Source organism: Telmatherina bonti (genome assembly GCF_933228915.1).
Source record: "Telmatherina bonti genome assembly, chromosome: 3".
In the NCBI taxonomy this organism is placed as follows: domain Eukaryota; kingdom Metazoa; phylum Chordata; class Actinopteri; order Atheriniformes; family Telmatherinidae; genus Telmatherina; species Telmatherina bonti.
In genome coordinates, this window is record NC_136621.1 from 17,103,922 (window position 1) to 17,118,848 (window position 14,927).

Genomic DNA, 14,927 nt, shown 5'->3' on the forward strand with positions numbered 1-14,927 from the left:
AAATAAAACATTTAACCAGAGCTTGAAACCCAAGCAAAAATTTTAATAATTTTATTAGTCAATATTAACCATTAAATAATTATTTCCAAAACAAGAGAAAAAAAAAAAGCAGCATATTTGGTAGTGGATGGAGACACCAGCACCATAGATAGGTCTCTAAATATTATTTGTTCTTTAGAGATGACATGAAACCACCAAAATCCCACTAAAGTCCTCACTCTCACTCACTGGGAAAGTCTGTATCAATAACAGATCACTTTGGGGTTTTCCATCAAAACTTAAAACACTGATGTGGACAGCTATCATGATGCTCTCACCTACATGTGACTTTCTCCAGTTCATGTCACTGTTTATATACAGGATTCCTGGTATCCAGCTTGTTAGAGTAATAATGTCTGGATATCTTAATTTGATGCTATAGATTTAAGCAGCTCAAACATTCTGGTTTGATTGTATTGTATGGAAGCACTTGTTGGAGTTTGAGTTACTCAGTTTCTGCCTGTAATTCAGTTTCTCATGCAAGCTGGCCTTCACACAATACAACAGCAGAGCTCAGCTTCCATTATTAAGCATCCCCAGCAGCTTCCTGGGGTCCAACCCCTGCTGCTGAGCCATCTTCTGCACGTCAAAGCCCAAGTGCTTCAGGAACTGGATCACGCTCATCTCTTGTCCGGTCAGCTGGTCTCTGATGGTTGGGCAGGATGGGTTGCAGTGTGGCCACGGGCAGCTGTCAATCAGATGCTGGGGACATCCTCTTATGGGAGCCATCTTGTGTTTTTGGTGGCTGTGGTTGCCATGGCTGACGTTGATGTGGAGGTTTCCATGGAGACTGCGATCCCAGCAGTGGAGGGCTCTGGGCAGGGAGGTGCCTTTCACCTGAATGTCCATCCAGTATCTACAGGGAAGCATGCAGATGATGAAGAACTTTGGAGATATTTAGCAGCTATTTTCAAAATGTTCTTGATTTCACAGAACTACAAGCTTAAACATTTAGTAAATTATATTACAACCTCACAGCAAAAAGGTCACTGGTCGGGGCGGGGGCGGGGGGGGGGGGGGCGCGGGCATTCAAACAGAACCCGTCCTGTGTGGAGTTTGTATGTTCTTTCTGTGTATGAATGGGTTCTTTCTGGGTAATCTGGCTTCCTCCCACAGTCCAAAGACATACATGTTAGGTTAACTCAATGGTTTCTAAACTTTTTCTGCAGGGCCCCCTTTTCATAGATGACAATAATGCCGCCCCCCCCCCCCCCTTTGCTAAATATGATAGTTGGATCTTTTTTTTCTAAAGTAACCTGCAGACTTTTCTCTGTGTTCAGAGTGAAAAGTCTCCAAGTGGTGTTTGGTTTCATACTTCATTATATTAGATGATAAAAATTTGGTATATGCAAAAGACTATGGTCTCATAATTACCCACCATTGGTTATAACTATTACTGGTCAAGCAGGGACAGATATGCTCCATCATAGTTTGTTCCTTTTTTTTTGTTACTTGAAGACTCTTATCGGTTTATCAACATTTCCTGTGAGTACTTTTGTAAAATTTGTCCAATGCCAAAACTCTATATATACCATATATACCATATATGTATATATATATATATATATATAACATACATATGTATGTGTATATATGTGTGTATATATATATATATATGTATGTATATGTACGCATATATATATATATATATATATGTGTGTATATATATATATGTGTGTGTATATATATATATATGTGTGTATATATATATATATATGTGTGTATATATATATATATATATATATATATATATATATATATATATATATATATATATATATATATACACTATTCACAAAAAGTTAGGGATATTCAGCTTTTGGGTGAAATTTCACAACAAGCCTAAAATGCATTCAAACCTGTACAGGTGAACTTAATGTGATCTTCTCTAAGCTTTTAAATGCACATGTCCAACTGTTAAATGTTTCAATAAATTTTGCACAAGTTGCTGTTCTCTAACAAGGAGCTTAACGGCAAAAATCACGGCAGGTGTGTGATCCTTGAATTGACCAATAAATGTCCTGGTTCAATTAGAGCTGGTGTTTAAACAGTTGTCCTCATCATGCTGTTCACATTTTGACATCATGAGACCAAGACGACACCTAACAATGGAACAACAGTCCCTTGCCATAGCGATGCTTCAAACAGGACGTTCTCAGACAGAAGTGGCCACTGAGCTTGGAGTGTCACAGAGTGTCATCAGCAGGTTTCAACAGAGATATGGAGAGACTGGAAGAGTCACAGAAAGGCCTAGAAGTGGACGTCCTTTGGCCACATCCCGTGCTGATGACTGCTACATTGTGAACACTGCCCTGAGAAACCGGATGATGAATGCCACTCAACTCCAGGCACGTTTAAGAGAGGTGAGAGGCACCCAAGTGTCACGTCAGACCATTCGAAACCGTTTCCATCAGCGTGGTCTGCGTGCTAGACGACCTGCACGGGTACCTGACCACACCACCAGGCACAGGCATCATCGTCTTGCATGGGCCAGGGAGCATTTACGCTGGACGAGGAACCAGTGGGCCTCAGTGCTGTTCTCTGATGAAAGTCGATTCACACTGAGCAGAAATGATGGCCGGCAACGATGTTGGAGACGTCAGGGAGAGCGCTATGCATCAGCCACTGTTGTCACCAGGCGAGCTTTTGGTGGTGGCGGTGTTACAGTGTGGGCAGGGGTGTCCACTTGGTACAGAACTGCCCTACACTTTGTGAATGGTACAGTGACAAGCCCATACTACCTGAATAACATCATTAATCCAGTGATTGTGCCCCTACATGAACAGCACAGGCCTAATTTCATCTTCATGGACGACAATGCTCCTGCTCATCGAGGCCGCATCATCAGGGAACGGCTGTTGGAGACTGATGTACCTCAAATGGAATGGCCTGCACTCTCTCCAGACCTGAATTCCATTGAAAACCTGTGGGATCAGCTGAGCCGTCGTGTAGAGGCTCGAGACCCTGCACCCCAGAACCTCAATGACCTGAGGGCTGCCCTTCAAGAAGAGTGGGATGCCATGCCTCAGCAGGCAATAAGTTGCCTTGTGAACAGCATGAGACGTCGTTGTCAAGCTGTAATTGATGCTCAAGGGCACATGATGAGATATTGAGACGTTCAAATTTTTTGTTAGTAGTGCATCCTTCTACTTAAATGTCTTACTTTTATGATATTATATCACTGTAGCATGACCATATTGCATTTTCCATAAATTTCACCTGAAAGCCAAATATCCCTAACTTTTTGTGAGTAGTGTGTATATATATATATATATATATATATATATATATATATATATATATATATATATATATATATATATATATATATATGTGTGTGTGTGTATGTATGTATACACACACATCCCTACAGTTGCCCCATGTAAAAAAGCTTCAGCTTTTTGGTGCATCTGGTCCAGATTCAAGTCCCAGCTCGGGTCCTTTGCTGGAGCTCATTACCTGCATTCTCTGATCCCTGTCCTGTCTAGCTACTGTTTAAAGGCCACAAAAGCCCAAAAATCCTTTAAAAAAAAAACTTACTTACGTTCTGGTGATGAGTTCATGGGAAAGACAAGCTGGAACAAACATTGACCTGTTGATCAAAACACAGCCACATCATAATTAAAGTATTTTAAACTATTTTTTTAGGTTGTAAATATGAGTGTTTTATGGTCTTACGGTACATCACGGAGGGTGCTTCTCAGCTCCTGCCCCAGGTTCTGTATATATCGCCACTGGCCCTCATGGACAGGCTGTCCAGTCAGGTGAACATTATCAACCGTCAGCTGTGCTTCATCAAACATCCACTGCACCACAAACACTGGGCCTGCAGGGTGGAGGGGAACGCCCACAGATCAGGCTTCAAGTCGCTCAGCATTTCATCATGCTGCCACTTATTATGTTGGCTTTGCAGAAAAGCTTACTCTTCAACGTTGGGTAGACTCTATATCCAAAGAAACAGTTCCACTCTTCTCCTACGTGAGCCTCTCGACAGCTTTCTGGTACCAGTCCTCCCCAGTACCTGCAGAGTATTCATCATTCTTCCAAAGCTCTCTCACCTTTTTCATTTTCATCGGTCAAATGATATTCTTTTGTCATACCTGATGCCCCTTTTGATGGCCACAGTGGGGGCACAGCTAATGGTATCCAGACAGTCAGTAAATTTGTACTGTTTGTTGTCCAGGAACCATCCAGAGTCAGCCAGGCCCCTGACCTGCACCCCCCTGTAGCCCTGGGACTCCAGCTGCTCTGCGACGTGGTCCACATTTAGCAGGACACCCGTCCCACCCGCACTGGTGATAGGAAGAGTGTAATGAGTGGGAGCAACTGGATTACTACTAAAATGGATGAAACAAACTTTGACTAAACTGACCTGCTGCCTGCTAGAAGCAGGACCTTGGCGCTCTGCAGGCCTTTTGTTAGCAGCTCATTCACCACTTCCTTAATGATCAGAGAGCCCATGAACGCATAATCACCTGAGCATATAAATATTGACACTGAGCCAAGTGGCACACTGTTAAACTGTATGTTTACTAAAACTAGAAAATAAGACGGGAAGCAGTGGCTAAAGACTGCTATAACAAGCCAGCTGAAAAGACACATAGACAACACATCATATGCAGGACGATTCTGTATGGGGTGGATGGGTATTCAATTAAACTGTGTTAATTGATCATGTGAGAATTAACAACAAATTTGCAATTAATATAATATTGTTATATTAAAATGTAGTATTTATATACTACATTAAAATGCAGTGAAAGTAGAAAACCTCAACGTTTAGATCTTTATTTGAAGATGAATAACTGTAGTGGCAGTAAAATGAGATTTATTCAATGGTTATACTGGACAATATATGTCCACATACAACTTTAACAATATTCTAAAGATGCATTAGTTTTATTGATTAAAAAGAATGTCATTAATGACATTTTTAATGATCAGTTATTCTGTATTGGGTTTGTTATTGGTAACTATGTGTAAGCTAATGAAAAATAAAAATAAAACATGATTCTTCAAAAAGCTGCAAATGGCCAAAGTAAGTAAGCTCATAAATAAATTAAATATATCCCCGTATAAGCCACAAACTCACACAGTAGCTAATCTGATATGCTGTTTCTTACTGTGATCGGTCTTCGGGCTGGCTCCACTCCATACATCGCTTGAACAGTAAGGGATAAATCTACAGGAGGCAGAAACTGCAATGTGTTAAGGAGCAAAAGCAAATGCACAACATCCATCTGGAATCACATGATACCGTGATTTTTTAAAATTTTTTTTTTAACTCTAGTGTTTTTCCTCCCCACTACACCAGGGGCTTTGGTCTGTTCAGTCTGTAGGGTTACTGTTGCATGAGTTGCCCTATCTGGATGGCTGGGGTCCTGCACCGCAGTTTTATGTACTGCAGCTGTGGTGGTGCTGTGATCAGGGTAGTTCCTGTGGTAGAACCTATTGTGGTCATTGGTGGGCTGCTTCCTGGTGTGGATGGATCCCCAAAATATTGCTTCCTCACAGAGACATCAAGCCAGATGTCTAGTATTTTTACACAACCTGATTTCCAATGAGGTTGGGATGCTGTCTAAAATGGAGACTAAATAAAAGCTGAACAGAGTGATTTTTGTTTTTTGTTTTTTTTTTGCATAGACTTACTAATTTTGAATTTGATCCCTGCAACTTGTTCAAAACAAAAAGCTTGGACAGGACAACAAAAAACTTGGAAAGCTGAGGAATGCTCAAACAAAACCTGTTTGGAATATTCCACAGGTGAAGAAGTTCATTGGAAACAGGTGAGTGTCATCATTGGGTATAAAAGGAGCATCACACAAAAGGGTCTGGTATTCACAAGCAATGAAGGGTGTATTTCACAGCTTTGTCAACAGCTGTGACAAAATAGACCAATAGATCAAGCACAACATTTCTCGATATACAATTGGAAGGAATTTAATTATTTAATCATCTGCAGTCCATAAAATTAGGAATAGATTCAGAGAATCTGAAGAAATTGCTGCATGTGAGGCCAAAAACCAAAACTGAATGCCTGTGACCTTTTTACGATACACTACACCACACTGCACTAAACTACTCTACACTACACCACACTGCACTAAACTACACTGCACTAAACTACTCTACACTACACTAGACTACATTACACTAAACTACACTACACTACACTACTCTACACTAAAATACTCTACACGACACTACACAGCACTAAACTAGTCTACACTACACTACAGGAACACTTTAGAAAACTATTGTCAGGTAACATAGTTCATCACTACATCGACAAGTACAAGTTAAAACTCTACCAAGCAAACTGAAAACCATATAGTAACGGCACCCAGAAAAGCCACTAGCTTATTTGGGCCCGAGCTCATCTGAGATAGACTGACACAAAGTGGAAGAGTGTTCTGTGGTCTGACAAGTTCATATTTCAAATTTTTATGGGAAATCATGGACGTTGTGTCTTCCAGGCCAAAGAGTAATGGGACAATCTGAATTTACCAGTGCAAAGTTTAAAAGCCAGCATCTGTGATGGTATGGGGGTGTGTTAGTGCCCTTGGGATGGGTAACTTACACATCTATAAAGTAGCTGTTAATGTTGAAAGGTAAGTACAGGTTTTAGAGTAACATGTACTGGCCTCAAAAAACGTCTTTTTCAAGGATGTCGCTGCTTATATTATTGTAGCGAGACAATACCAAACCACATTCTTCATGTGTTAGAACAGCGTGGCTTCGTAGTAAAGATTGAGGCTACTGGACTGACCTGCAGTACAGACCTGTCTCCTATTGAAAATGTGTGACGCATTATGAAGCGCAAAATACAACAACAGAGACCCTGAACTGTTAAACAACTGAAGTTGTTCATGATATCAGCATTGGTGTCATCAGTTCCTGAGCACTGAATGAGTGTTGTTAGAAGAAAAAGTGATGTAACACAGTGGTAAACACGCCCCTGTCCAAGCTTTTTGGAATGTGTTGCAGGCATTAAAATCAAAACGAGTAAATATAAAAAAAAGAAACCCAAAGTTTATTAGTTTAAACATTAGACATTTTATCTTGTAGTGCATTGGATCATTTACAAGTTAAAAAAGACAGTATATCATTTTATTTTGCTTTTATTTATGTTTTGCACAATGTCCTGACTTCATTAGAATTGGGGTTGTAGCTACATTCAACTAAGAGGCAGAAAAATATACTAATAGTATAATATGGAAAGAGGGAGAAATTTGAGGGAGTGTTTGCGTTCCGTCTGAGTGTGTGTATGTTTACACATGTATATGTAACAATATAAACACTCACATAAAACACTTTGTTTTGCCTTTTTTCCATAAAAAACACTTTATAAATCAAACTTGATATGATTTGAACAGAAATCACAGCCAAGCAGGTTTACAGATACTTGGCTTGTGGATGATTTTGTGATTCTTTTTTTTGCTGTATTTCAGTCTCTAATTCACTCAGTTTTATGATGCCAAACAGAAAATTACGTAAAGTCTTTATAATAACTGCTTTATTGTGAATACAGCTGTATTATACATACCTATATATATATATATATATATATATATATATATATATATATATATATATATACATATATATATATATATATATATATAGGTATGTATAATACAGCTGTATTCACAATAAAGCAGTTATTATAAAGACTTTACGTAATTTTCTGTTCATCATCATCAACACAGAAGGAATTAACTGAAAAAGAGTTGCAAAAACTGCAAATAACTTGATTTTAATTTTTTTCCAAAGATGTCAATTTTCTAGATCATTTGCAACCATAATCACACGTTAATCATCAAGAAAAATACAAATAATGTGAGAAAAAAGGAAAGGTGAAACACCTGAATGAATTAACTATCAAGAGAAGAAACAGTAAATTTCTTACACCATGTTGGCGTTCCACCAGTGAGGGTTTTCTTCTGGCTGTGACGACATGATTCCAGTTCCTGTGAAAACAAAACAAATGGATGACATTCAGAATATTGGTTGTTCTTCTGACTTATAAAACTGGAGCAGAATGATATTGCAAAGCTTTATTTGAGAAGTCATGAACCTTGGTGTGTGTTTTCATGTGTGATTGTGGATGTGTTTTATAGAAGTCAATCATTTTCTCTGCTTTAAATACACGAAGGCACTGAAGAGGTCACTGCACTGGCAATCAGTGTCAGTTCTAGGGGAAGTGCTGGGGAGGGGGGGGGGGGGGTCATAAACAAACAAGTAGTTCACTGAGTATGACTTTTAAAGATGGATGTAATGGAGATGTTTTCCTCCTACTTAGGAGAGCAAAAGTTCTGTATAAACTGTGTAACACTTTGATGTAGAAGACTGTGTGCATGGAGTCTGAGGCACAGTGTAGCCTAGTGGTGTACCTTTTCTGGTTTGCAGCCACTTGGTGGAGCTCATTAGTCTTCTCATTGTCTCATACCTGCTGTCACAGGTTTGTCTGTTGAAACAGTACCATCCACCTGCAGAACAAATGCACACAATTGTTAAAGAACTTCATAAAGCTGCAGTCAGTGAGATTTTTTTTTTCATGCATTCATCCTCACCTTCCAAGAACAGCAGCCACCTCTTGCTGCCTTTGGACTCCTTTATGTAGTACCTGCAAGAGAAGGCCACGCAAAATCCCAGTGAAAGTATCTGAGTACACACATGCTGATTTGTGTTCAAATTCAAGCTACGCAACATTTGGTCCTGACATAAAATATTTGTCTCTGATTATTTTCCGCATCTCTGCTTGAGACTGAAGAAGCTTTTAGTGCTTCTGTCACTTTGGTTGTTTATATCACCTTATGAAGAAGCAGCACACACTCTTGCACTCAGAGGGCACAGTTTAGGAAATGTCTCCCCTCAATCCAAGGGTCCTGAAATTGTCCAATCATGTCTCTTATTTATATGGTGGGCAAAATTAAGGCTAAAATTGTGTGCAAATAATTATTATGTATATGTGTTGGCTACTTGGCCCGGCACTTTAAAAAGTTAAAATGTCTTTACTGATTAGACACTGGTCATTACTGCACTTATTAACAGAAAAATATTAAGGTTTCTTCCTCGTTGATGCAAAAAAAAAAAAAATCCAATTAGAAATACCTAATTTGTACCAACACCTAAAAGATGAGGAGGCCTACTGTAAGACAGAAGTTGCTTCCAAAACTGCGAGGGGTTTCTGGACAACTAACTTGTGAGACGCAGCGACCATCATTTTATGTCTTCCAGTTCACTTGTAATTCCATGAGATTTAAAACTTCGATTGCCTGATTTAATGATCAAGTTTTAGACAGCAGAGGATGAGTTAAAACGTCATTAATATGGCATAAAAGTGCGCGTGCTGCTCTGCACTCTCTGCACTTGTTTGGTTCTTTGATCCATTTTGGTCACATCCAGAGTGACACTGGAATGAGGGGCAGATTGGATGTTTTGTTCATCAGCGCATGCTGTCTCTGCCCAGATCCCAGATCCCGCACAAATGAATGAATAACCTGTTTCTGTTTCTTAACCTGTTTCTTACATTTTTCAGGCTATTGACTAAACGTTCACGCTTCCAATGCGCACTTACCCTGCAGGTGACCCATCATTGCAAGTCACCGATGTATTCTTCAAGAAATGCAGCTTCATGTCTTGGTCCAGCTTTTGCGCAGAGCACGGATACAAAGATTGTGCTAAATTCTTAATCTGCACCATAAAGTCATCCATGTTGCTTTCCACAGCTGTAAAGTCTAAGGGGAAACTTTCTGGTCCGTCCACTCGCTCCCTGAACGCCGGAGTCTGCTGCTGTTGCTGCTGCTGCATTCGCCGAGTTTGCGCCCTACCTCCGCGCACTCTCCTCGCTTCAACCGGTGCGCTCATGTGGATGAAGAGCAGCAGCAAGCAGGACCTCAACGCGGACAGTCCGGCCGAGCTTCTCACCACAAAACGCCTCTGCATTTCTAATTGTTACTGGAAAACGTGCGTGCAAAAAGTCTGGATAAAACGCAGCATGTCTTAAAAGAAGATGGAGAGATGGGAAGTCCTCTGAGAGACTCTCTGGAAGCGATCGCTCACGCGCAGTGGGCTTAAAAGACGGGGGTTACTGAGCTCCATATTGCTTAGAGAGCTGGCTGTCTGGTCTCAGTCCAAATGCACGCTAAGTTTCCGTTCATATCAATAAATCGCTAACAGGTTGTCCAGAAAGTTGCTCATTTCGTGCGTAAAAAAGGCAGCAGAATCAGGTTTAGCGTGCCATCATCGACTTGTTGCCTTTTGGTTGATGAGCTCTTGAGCTTCGAAAAAAGAGAGGATTTATTTGAAGTCCTCTCCTCCTCCCCTTCCCTGCCCAATCGTGCCTCTCTCCCCCGCGGGCCAATCGTTGTTACCGTTGGCCGATGCTCCTCGCGGGGCGTCGGTCTCACACCCAGAGCGCGCGTATGCCTGGCACGCCCACTGAGTCGGTTCGCTTTTACACACTATCCCTTTGATGTTGTGTCATCATATGACCATACAGCCTTTGAAGTGTTATTTGAGCATAGTGCGAGGGGTGGACTGGCTGCTCTTCTGCGGAGGGTCACACCATGCCGCAAGCTAATGCACATGTTTTGAAGTGTTTTTTATGTGCTGAAAAGGAAACCTGCATTTTGCCTTTGTTAGTGTGGATAATCTTATCTAACTAGAGGGGATAAGGTCACTGGGAGGCTTTAAATCATGACTGTGGTATGTGCAGGCACAAGGAATATGAGATTTCTGTGTCTATAGATCTCAGCTACTCATTCACCTTATTTTTAATACATGAAGACACATGGCTGGAGCCAGTGATGAACTGTTTTTGTGTTGTAGCGTCTGAGTGCCTGCCTGAACTTTATTCAAGTATGAAAAGACTTTATTTTACAGGTCAAATCAAGGAGATACTAAACAATCAACTTTGTTCTGATCTCCGGCAGCACTTTGTTCAGTTTTATAAGTGAAAACATCATTGGTTTTTAAAGACTTACAGTTAAGTAGTAACTATCGCGTCTTGAGGTTCTAAACATTTCCATTTCTCTGAAAAATACTTTTTTCTTTTACCCCACAGGGAAATTTCAGTGTTGTAGTTCGGCTATTGTTGTTTGTTTGTTTGTTTTGAAATAAAAACAACAATAGATAGGATAAAGAGTAAAATATTGCCATGTTCAGGAATGTGATGACTGATGGCAGGAATGATCTCGGTACCTTTCTGTCTTGCATTAGAGATGAAGTCTCTCTCTGAACACACTCTTGTCTCTTCGTTATGTTGTGTAGAGGATGATATGAGGAATTTTGCACTATTTTCAGCAGCTTGAGCGACATTTTTCCTGGACAATCCACTCCAGCAGCTCCGAAGTTATCCAGCACACAACCAGCTTTTTAATCAGTTCAGTCTCTGTAGGTTTCTGGTTCTGATGCTGCTGCCTGATCAAATGCTGCAAAGCTGAATGTACTTTCCACAACAGACTTATAAAGACATGAAACGTCTTGGTGCAGATGTTGAATGATCTCAGCTTCCTTAAGAAGTAGAGATTCTGTGTTGCATTTCTAGTGTAACCTGTTTAGCTAAACTCACTGCCTATTCTCCTATGGTGTTTTTTTATATTCTTGTTCCTCCAAAAGACAACAATCACCACTTTTGTTTGTGTTCAAGATGAGGTGATTGCTTCTACACCATCTCACTAAATCACTGACCAGTTCTCTGCATAACTTCTTGTCCGTCACTGATAAACCCCACAACTCCAGCGTCATCAGAGCTTTGGACGGGACTCAGATTGTATTGGAAGTTTGAGGTGTCCGGTGTGAAGAGAAATTGCAAGAATACGGTCCCTCGTGGTGCTCAGGTGCTGCTGACCATCATCTCAGACAAACAAACTGTGGTCTATTTGTTAGGTGGTCATGAAGGTGGTTGCGGATGTCCACCTGGAATTCATGGAGATTACCTCGTAGCATAGCAGATTAATTTTGTTAACTGTGATCCTCAAAGTGCTGCCTGATTGATTCAGATGAGAGTGGGCTCTCTGAAGCAGGTCGATGATGCCGTTTTCAACCGAAACCCCAAACAATAAGCAGACTGTAATAGGTCCTGTAAGGTTTTGTCTTGCTCTTTTAGATGAGCCATTACCAGTCTTTCAGTAACTTTATTGATGAGAGATGTCAGAGCAACTGGCCATGATATGTCAGGGCAGCTGGTCTGTAGTCATTTGGTTCAGAAGGTAGGGATTTTTTGAGTAAATGAAGAAAATAAATCTTAAATTGAAGCTCAAAACTTACCTTTTAGCTAGATTTGGAATGAATATTTATTGTTGATATTTATTAACTGTCTTCTTTTATTTAATTTTCATTTATGTAATTTTTTGACTGCATAGGTTGTTGTCACAGCAATCGCTACTGGGCGACTGGGGGTCCTGCACTGCATTCAAATGCTGTGGTGTAAGCCCCGACCTACCCTGGTCAGGATCATTCCTGTGTTATCATCCACTGTGGGTATGTATTGTCTGGTTCCTGGTGTGAATATTTCCCTGAGATATCATTTCCATACATTTGCATCAAGCCAGATGTTTATTTTTACAATATTAGTGATTTTATACCAAATTGCACTCTGTTTATTTGAGTGTTTGTGTGTCTGTGTTTGTTTGCATGTGCAGCTCTGTGAAAGAAAGACTAAAATGTTTGTTTTAAATTGCTTTATTATATACTTTGTTGTCTGAAAGCTTGTTTTATTTTAAGATGAAAGTTTAGTTTTTAATTACATGAAGCACTTTTTGTTGCTTCTGGCATGAAAAGCCCTTTATAAATACATTTGAATCCAAATTAGATTAACACCTTCGAATCTTTGTTCTTGTTCTCTCATTCATTATATGAGGATCATATTTCAGTTTGTGATATCAAAAAATTATAACTCCTTAAGCTCTGTTTTTGTGTGGCTGGTTTCTGTTTTTATTACCAAACCTCATGAAGACAGAAATAAGATTAATTACAAAGCATTTTGACAGTACAGTGGTGTGAAAAAGAACGCTCTTTCTTTCAAACTTCTAAAGTTATATGTGAAAGATTATGGTCTTTATGGGCTTTTTAAAAATTGAAGTAACCTCAGAGCAGCTTGATATCATTATTTATTGATAAAAACTTCACCAATATACAGTCGCAGTGTGAAAATTCAAGTTTCCCTCATGATTCAGTCATTTAAAGAATCATCTTTAGCTCCATCTTGACTTGTGTCATCTCTGCATCTCTGAGAGTTTTATAGAGCTGTTTTGTTCCACTCTACAATGTCCCTTAACTTTATTGACATTTACCAGCATTTGTCTATGTGCACCACTGCATTTCAATCAAGCCAAGGTCTGAAAATTGACTGGGTCTTTACAACACTTGATTAAACCATTCTGTTGTATATTTGCTGCTGCCGTTGGGATCATCGTTTTCTGCATTATTCAGTTTAAGCCAAGTTTAGCTGTCGGACAGATGACCTCACGTTTGACACTTAAAAAGTGTTCATGGCTGAATCATTGTCTGTGAAGTGTCCAAGTCCTGTGTTAACACAGGGATAATTTGCCCCTCACCTTAGTGTTAAATAGCTGGCATATTTGTGTTGACATGCTGCATTTTGTTGACTCTGTGGAGTTGTCAAAAATCTTCACTTTGATTTTATCCATCTAAATAATATTGTGCTTTAAAAGTAAACTTAAACAATGCTGCCATGTTCCTTTATCCCAAACAGTCAAACACACCTGGGACTGCAGTTTTAAAGCTCAGGTTCTCATTTCACATAGTTATTTGTCCATTCAGAGACACCATAGTAAAAATAATGGCAGAAATATGGCAGCTGCTATGTATGTGAACCCAAAGCCTGTAGATATAAATGGCTTATTGTAAAGAAATAAAAACACATCAGTTATTGAAGTCAAGTGATTACATACAAGTACAAACTGTTTTTAATAACATTTGGAATGTTTCTCTCACTGACCTTTGGTTTGTTACACACAGCACCTACCAGAGTACCTAGCATACTACCAGATGCCTGTAGAGTTTGAGATGTAGTTATTGTTTTCTTTGTTTTTTTTCTGATTATTTCACAGTTTGGTGTTGAGCTAAATAAGTTGAGATGTCAACTTCTGGAAAGATTGGCAGCTGTATTGAATCTTTTCCATTTGAATCTTTCTCTCTGTGTGGGACGATGGACTCCAGATAGTTTGTAAATGGTCTTTTAAGTTTTCCCAGATCTGATGGGCAGCATCAACAGTTACTTCTCTAAGTTTTGTATCTATATCTTTCTTCCTTTGCCATGTTATCAACATAGACCGTATATACAGTCTATGGTTACCACACACTTGAACACTGCAGAGCAGTAAACTGCTAAAACCTCTGCATTAATAAGAGGTGGTCACACTTCCTGAAAATGATTTATCAGGTGAACAGTGGCTGACCGCTATGTACCATCTTAATTTCAATGAGGCAGTAAAGATGTACTTTGTCATGTAACAAGTTTGTCCATTTTGGGTTTCTGTTTTTATTAAATGAATATTGACATAATGTAATAAATTATGCTTTTTATTTAGAAGTTGTGTTAATTTAGTTATAACAGCTGGTAAGTTAGATATGGCTTTAATTTGGTTGTATGGCAAGAGACTTTAAAACTCTTCTGTCACATGGCTGTGTGAAGAGTACTGCAATGCAATTTGTTTTTGGCTAATTCAGAAAATCTCAGATTTTTTTTTTTTTTCATTTACAGCATCTTTCACTCAGGTCTTTTCACCAGATCCATCATTGTATGACCTCTTAGATCCAGCACCATATTACCATTAAATGTTTTGTTTTTCTAGTTTGTTTGGTGTTTGACGAGAAAGGAAAGCCAGATGCTAGTTTTTGCCTTATTCAAACAGTTTTGA

The 14,927-nt window shown here is 39.5% G+C and overlaps 1 protein-coding gene across 1 annotated transcript; it reads right to left on the reverse strand.

The window, feature by feature from the left end:
* Window positions 1–552: 552 nt before the first annotated feature.
* notum1b (notum, palmitoleoyl-protein carboxylesterase b) lies at window positions 553–9,987 on the reverse strand (the record flags this gene model as incomplete). The annotated part of the gene is made up of 11 exons (XM_079264400.1): window positions 553–895; window positions 3,584–3,631; window positions 3,718–3,865; window positions 3,963–4,060; window positions 4,140–4,331; window positions 4,412–4,514; window positions 5,163–5,221; window positions 7,949–8,009; window positions 8,433–8,528; window positions 8,613–8,665; window positions 9,620–9,987. 11 exons carry the CDS (start codon window positions 9,985–9,987, stop codon window positions 553–555), a joined length of 1,569 nt encoding a protein of 522 aa, XP_079120526.1.
* Window positions 9,988–14,927: the final 4,940 nt, after the last annotated feature.